At 42.3% G+C, this 6,464-nt stretch overlaps 3 protein-coding genes across 3 annotated transcripts in view; all 3 read left to right on the forward strand.

The window, feature by feature from the left end:
• The first annotated feature begins 1,433 nt into the window (after window positions 1-1,433).
• On the forward strand, window positions 1,434-3,798 carry LOC109476004 (tyrosine-protein kinase receptor Tie-1-like). The gene is made up of 5 exons (XM_019776811.1): window positions 1,434-1,715; window positions 2,072-2,386; window positions 2,716-3,024; window positions 3,592-3,674; window positions 3,784-3,798. Exons 2-5 carry the CDS (start codon window positions 2,074-2,076, stop codon window positions 3,796-3,798), a joined length of 720 nt encoding a protein of 239 aa, XP_019632370.1. The 5' UTR covers window positions 1,434-1,715; window positions 2,072-2,073.
• Window positions 3,354-6,127, forward strand: LOC109476098 (angiopoietin-1 receptor-like). Its single transcript, XM_019776967.1, has 8 exons — window positions 3,354-3,443; window positions 3,592-3,674; window positions 3,784-3,908; window positions 4,595-4,757; window positions 4,940-5,050; window positions 5,353-5,555; window positions 5,680-5,793; window positions 5,968-6,127. Exons 3-8 carry the CDS (start codon window positions 3,894-3,896, stop codon window positions 6,040-6,042), a joined length of 681 nt encoding a protein of 226 aa, XP_019632526.1. The 5' UTR covers window positions 3,354-3,443; window positions 3,592-3,674; window positions 3,784-3,893; the 3' UTR covers window positions 6,043-6,127.
• A 37-nt stretch (window positions 6,128-6,164) lies between these two features.
• The window catches only part of LOC109476102 (tyrosine-protein kinase receptor Tie-1-like), a 1,888-nt gene continuing 1,588 nt past the window's right edge, over window positions 6,165-6,464 (forward strand). Inside the window, exon 1 of the mRNA XM_019776972.1 lies at window positions 6,165-6,261. Within this exon, the coding sequence (XP_019632531.1) occupies window positions 6,210-6,261 (52 nt within the window). The 5' untranslated portion in view covers window positions 6,165-6,209. The remainder of the gene's footprint in view (window positions 6,262-6,464) is intronic.

The raw sequence follows: 6,464 nt of genomic DNA on the forward strand, positions 1-6,464 counted from the left end.
TTTATTCGTTCTAGAATTACACAACTTGTCGCTCACTGAGTGAAATAAAGCCGCACTTTAACTCCAACATAACCTTACTCTTTGTAAATGTATCCAAAATCCACAATCAATGTCATGAGGGTTGACTTGTTTTGCTGGATTTCAGTATTTTACCAAGCGTGGGGACGCTGTGAGTTCTCCCTTTGTTTACACAAAGGCTATTCACATAAATGGACGCCATGTCAGACACATCACAATACACATCGACCGAACTACAATGTGAAGCTTGCATATTATTACCTATACATGTACCTAAAAATTATAGCAAACTGATCAGGTCACGTTAGTTCAAACCCCTTTAGTCAAGCGTTTGATTACATCATGGTAATGAACCTCACGGATAAACTATTATTTCCAAAATAAAAAAATTCAGATTTAGACTGGAGTGTAGATTTAGGTCATTTTGACCGAGTAGGTTATATAACCCCAGCGTCGGGGCGCCCTACGCTCAAATGTGCTTTGTCGTATGGACGACATGACGATAAATCAAGCCAAGGACGCATAGGTTCAAATGTTGTATTAACAATCCTTGATCATTCTATATCTAATTTGCTTAGATTAAAGTACTGGCAACTTTGGTTCAAGTAATTATCACTTGAAACATGAATACACGCAGTACCTATATATAGCTAATTACCCCTTATTGTTAGCCGCTTCCCAACACACGCCAAGTGTGCGAGGCGTAAATGTCCGTGCACATGCACGGCGAGCACGAATCCGGGAGTGTAAGGAAATATCCGGGGCCGTACATGCGGAGCCCGGAAATCCATGGACGCGACCAGGACACGGCGAATTTCACGGGCGTGTGCGGGACTGGAAACTCTTGGAAACGTGGTTTTTCATACAGTGTTGTCAGTCATAAAGATTAACATCAATTTGTGAAGGTATAAGATCGGGGAACTCTAGTTTAGAAATAATATCAAAGAAGCTCGATCGCAGTTCTCCTTGTGTTTCATGAAAAGACACTTCTCGATTTTAATTTCTCAGGTTTAAAAATTATTAAAATGCATTTCTGTAGATCTTTTGGTTTGTATCATTTGTATCAATGAAATCTAAAGGTTCACTGTAAGTCATCATCAGGTCGGACGAATTGCCAGGACCAAGTCCACTCTTTCTCGCCAAGCCGCTCTGTCCGCCATTAACTGCCCCAGGTGTTCGGCCCTCACCCCAGCATCTTCAGCAAGTTGGGCAATAAAGGTACGATAGGGTCCCCCGCACTGGAGTGTCCATGGGTTGGTGCCCAGAGTAACAGCTCACTGGCGAGCTCGTCTTTGTGTCTGTAGCAGTGTCCAGCAAATCTGGGCCTCCTCTCACTAAGTAATACTAAGTAATAGTAAGTATCATCATGTATCTCAAATTATCTTTTATTGTTTCTACTCACATTGCAGAGTTCAGACTCGTGATTGACCCACCAGCCCTACATATCACACGCGCCACTTCTGATGCTGAAGTGACGGTTACATGATCCTGTCACCCCTGGGGAGAGGATGACTGTCCTGAACTGACCGTTCAACAGACGAGTGGTGATCGGCCGCTGCAATCCCGGTCACTTCCAGACCAAGCCAACAGCCGCTGGAAGACTCTCAGGTTTACTCCAGAGCAGAAGCTGGGATGGCTAGGCTTCCGGTGTACCGGTGGCTCTACGTACCAGGAACGCACAGCGTTTTACATTACAGGTAAGAGTACTCCGTCCTATCAGGCGTTGTTATTGAGGAAAATCAAGGGCCTGGCGTTTGTCATGGGTTAACTTGGTAATTTATCAGAAAAACCATCTAACAGTAAAAAAAGGCAAATCATATCTCAAAACATTGTGAGAAGAGGGAACAAACTAACTATTGTTGCCAGTGGATTTAATACGAATGATAATCAATGTAGAAGTTATGAAAGTTTCTGACGGATATGCATTTTTCTTATTTGCCTCAAACGAAAAAAGGCAGAAAGGAGAAAAAGTGAAATGAATTATGACTTATACAGAGAGATATAGAGAGATTAGTTCATTAGAACAACCCTTATGTCGTGTTTTGTTTTTCAGGAATGTCCCCAAGTGTGACCGGATTCAGCACCATACCCAGCAGTACTAACGCGGGGTCTATCGAGTTGAACGCGGGAACAGACGTGACGTTTGTGTGTGAGACTGCCGGAGACCCGCTCCCACAGACCAGCGATGTCGCCCTCACGTTTAGTGGCCGAAATCCAGGTCTGCCAACACAGATGCCTACTGCTGGCGGAAACACAATTCATAGCAGATTGCTACGCAACGTTTCCGTAACTGATGCGGGACAGTACGGCTGTATGGTCAGTACAGTAGCGGGGCAGGACAACAGGATGGTGACAGTAGATGTAAAAGGTTAGTATATCGCTACATCCATTAATGTGTAAGAAGAAGCCATCTGTATTCACCACTGACAAAATGTTGAAATGACTATATATAGGACTCCCAATAGATTAATGACGTACAAGCTATGTTTGGGCGTCTTTGGCAAATAATTCTGTTGGCCAGACTGTACGTTTTAAGTGCGGTCATTTTTTGTCTAATCAGTAAAGAATTTTAGTGCAATTAATTAACTTTAGCTCTTTTCAGCTTTAAATTAGTGTGGCTATGTCAGAAGATGTTCAGAATGTCTTCCAAGATTGACTATTTTGTCCATATTCAGATTTTTTTTGTTCTACTTCCAGTACCACCGACCACAACAGTTCCCCCTCCCGTCCGTGCGACGAGCACAACAGAACTGGCTGTGGACATCCAACTCAGCAAACTCGCTTGGACGGGAAATGGGGAGATCATCGCTAAGGACATTCAGTACAAACTGTCCAATGGGTCGTCGTGGGAAACCTTGTCGAATAACGAGGAGGGAGAGGTTAGGATAAGGAACCTGTCGCCCAACACGACCTACAACGTACGGCTGGTTCTGAGTCGACCGGGGGAGGGAGGGAGAGGGAGACCTGGGCCTATCGCAACTGTATCAACACCAGAAACCGTGGCAGGTAAGAGAGGTGTGTTTGATGTCAGTTCATAAGGATTGACAGTTAGTAGAATATTCATCAATGAGCGACTGTTTAGAAAGGTAGCAAACACGTACCCCCAAATTTTCGACGTCCACTGTACGTCTTGATCGGTGACTATGAGAGGACAGCAAGTGAAACACAGACATGCCAGGATCAACCTCATTGTCCAGTAGGTAAGCAAAGCGATCACAACTGTAAGTGCATTTACAGAGTTTTAGATATAGCTATAAACAAGTCACTCAATACTCGTGCTGGTAATTTGTCCAGTTTGACTTAGTTTTCTGTTTTGTTCGTGCATTTGTAGGCCCGTCAACTGGCGTGGTAGCCGGCGCAGCTGGGGGTGTATCTGCTGTAGTATTCGTAATAATAGTGGTCGCCGTTATTTTCTTCATTCAAAGGTAATTATTAACTTTGTTCATATGTATAAATGTATCTATTCAATTGTGTTGGTCTGTTTAAGCATACACTATTGGTCTATTTCAGCATGTATTTAGCTTCAACTATTACAGAATGTGGCCTGATTTTGGTAGTTGTTGTTGTTTACAGGCGACGAAAGCAACGGCCTCCCCGCCATGTCCGTGAGAATATTTCAGATGTGGAAGGGTTTTCTGATACACCGCTCGTTTCAGGTAAGAAAGTAACTATGTTTTCTATGATATCCCTAGACATAAGTATCACCATCACTCAATTACAGTTATTGCAATATGACAAATTAAGTGGATCTGTTACCCATTTTAGACCAAACCAGCTTGAGATTGCAAGAAGTCACAAGAACTGCTGATGTGGCTGATGGGGACCCAACTTCAACTAGGCACCACGGTGAACATCATGGCTCCAAACCGACTATCATGGAGAACTACAGGGTAAGATGTATTATGGTGGTCCTGGAATGTTGAACCATTTTCCATACATAATCACAATGAAAATCAGGTCATAACCTCCAAGCAAGGTACTTTTTCCTGTACATTTTCCCTTGCACTTACCTTGACACTGCAATCGTTGTTCATAATATAAGATGTCAAAGTAAATAGCAAAGTTCTTTGATCACAACCATTTATTTTTCACAAGTCGACGTTTCGATGACCGTCTGTCATCTTCATCAGGGCAATTCTGACTGGTTTACTGTGCAATGACGCTAGATGTTACTTGGTGCACAGTGCACTATACTAAAGGTGTTACATGGTTCACAGTGCAATGTTACATGGTTCACATTGCACTTAAGCTAGTTTTTACTGTTAACAATGCATTTCCGAATGCAGTGCAATTGTAACAAACATACACATTTAGTGCGCTATGCACCAAGTAACATCTAGCGTCAGTGCACAGTAAACCAGTCAAAATTACCCTGATGAAGATGACAGACGGTCATCGAAACATCGGCTCGTGAAAAATAAATGGTTTGGATCAAAGAACTTTGCTATTCACTTTGACATCTTATATTATGAACAACGAACAAAAAACTTTTCTATTCATTCGTTTACCAACCTGATGAAATTATTTACGGAAGATGTCAAAGTGTTTATGTGCTTTATGCCTCCTTCCACAACAGCCCCTCCCGCTGAAGATTATGGCAATCAGCGACCGCGAGTTGACTTGGGACGACATCTCTCTGACCTCCAAGCTGCTTGGAACAGGCAACTTTGGGGAGGTCCGGAAGGGAACAGTCAACCTGGATGGTGAAAGGGTGCCATCGGCAATCAAAGTACTGAAACGTAAGGAAAGATGCCCCAGCTCCGTCACGATACCTGCACGAAATACTTTCATAATATATTGATCCTGATATATATGATAAATAATACTATGTTAGCTAAAATCCTTTATGCATCATAAGATTTGAAGGGCTACTAAAAGCATTCGTGTCATAATTGAAATCACTTTTTTTCTTTCTTTTAAGGTGGCGCGGATGAAGCTGACAGGCAAGACTTTCAACAAGAAGTGGACATCATGCGCCATGTTGGCTACCATCCTTATATCATTAACCTCTTGGGAACCTGTGACCACCAAGGTGAGCCATTTGGCAGAGTACATGCTGCAAGAGGCGGGTACATTTTTGGAATACTGAAAAAACTTGTGATTCTTGCACATCTAAGCAGGTGTGATCAGTTCTTTAGTTTTATATTATTAAGCTAAGTCCATAGAAATGTGCTATTTTGCATTTCAATATGCTACTTATAAGCACAGGTGAATTAAGGCATTTGAGTATACAATTTAGTAACACTATTCGACTTGATATATCAATTTGGATAAAATTGTAATCTATATCATTTGATGTGAAATTGTACAAAATACAAGCATATTCATCTTCAGGTCAGCAGTATATGGCTCTAGAAATGGCCGGAAATGGCGATCTAAAGAAGTACCTGAGAACATCTCGGATCCTGGAAACGACAAGTCCAGCCGACGGCAGCATCCGTCAGACTGTCGACACCGTGTCCACCCTGTCACCGGTCCAGCTCCTCCGTATCGCCTGTGACGTGGCGACGGGGATGGAACACCTGTCTTCTAAAGACGTACGTTAATATATTAGTAGGGTTGTGGTTTAGAGATTTATAGTCTTTGGATAGCATCAAACATAGCACGAGTCATGTGTACATTTCTTCATCTTCGTAAATTGTGCTTTTTTCTGCTTGATAGGTGATCCACCGTGACCTGGCGGCCAGGAATGTTCTCCTTACAGACAGTCTTATCGCCAAGGTTGCTGACTTCGGCCTGTCACGTGGGGAGGGCATCTATGAACAAACGTCTCAAGTAAGTATATACAACAATATAGTAACTAAAACGTTAATTAAAACCCTTCAGCATAATATAAGTAATCAATAGCAAGTGATTAAAAACTTGCCTTGCATAATCAAAAACTTGCCTTTCGCAGCATCAAAGACATCATTCAAATGTTGTAGATAACAACTGTTTTATGTGTTACAGAGAGCTGTTCCTTTCCGATCCACTGCGTTAGAGGCGCTGAGCAGGAGGATATACACAACACAGAGTGACGTGTAGGTTTGAACTGTTGATTAAATTATTTCACAAAGGTAGAATCGACAACATCTATGACCCACCACAAATTTGACCCTTCGGAGTTTTTCTTTCATAAATATCTTGTTCAAGGAAATTACCAATGATGACTTCATTTTAACTTTGGCTGAAACTTTTTGCTTTCCTCCGATATGTACTGCAGGTGGTCTTTCGGAATTCTACTCTGGGAGATTGTGACTTTGGGTGAGTGTGAAGGATTAACTGACTGTGCCAGCGTATACTTTGCTGGTGTCACCCCATGTTTGACCTTGCATTGTTAATTATACATGTAGTATGAAATACTAGCCTCTACCAGGCACCGCGGATCGCTGGAAAAATAGTAGAAATTTGCCGAAATAAAGGGATAGTATACCAGAGAAGATCCAGGGCCATAGACAAATTGGAGC

Source organism: Branchiostoma belcheri, unplaced genomic scaffold (assembly GCF_001625305.1).
Source record: "Branchiostoma belcheri isolate BF01 breed outbred unplaced genomic scaffold, Haploidv18h27 scaffold36, whole genome shotgun sequence".
Classification (NCBI taxonomy): domain Eukaryota; kingdom Metazoa; phylum Chordata; class Leptocardii; order Amphioxiformes; family Branchiostomatidae; genus Branchiostoma; species Branchiostoma belcheri.

Excerpts from the sequence above, each read along its gene's own strand:
- LOC109476004 (XM_019776811.1), top strand. The coding sequence starts at position 2,074 with ATGTCCCCAAGTGTGACCGGATTCAGCACCATACCCAGCAGTACTAAC. Across the intron at positions 2,387-2,715 it reads GGTGACAGTAGATGTAAAAG|TACCACCGACCACAACAGTT; the intron begins GTTAGTATATCG and ends TTCTACTTCCAG. Across the intron at positions 3,025-3,591 it reads AACACCAGAAACCGTGGCAG|GCGACGAAAGCAACGGCCTC; the intron begins GTAAGAGAGGTG and ends TGTTGTTTACAG.
- LOC109476098 (XM_019776967.1), top strand. Across the intron at positions 4,758-4,939 it reads GGCAATCAAAGTACTGAAAC|GTGGCGCGGATGAAGCTGAC; the intron begins GTAAGGAAAGAT and ends CTTTCTTTTAAG. Across the intron at positions 5,794-5,967 it reads TCTATGAACAAACGTCTCAA|AGAGCTGTTCCTTTCCGATC; the intron begins GTAAGTATATAC and ends TATGTGTTACAG.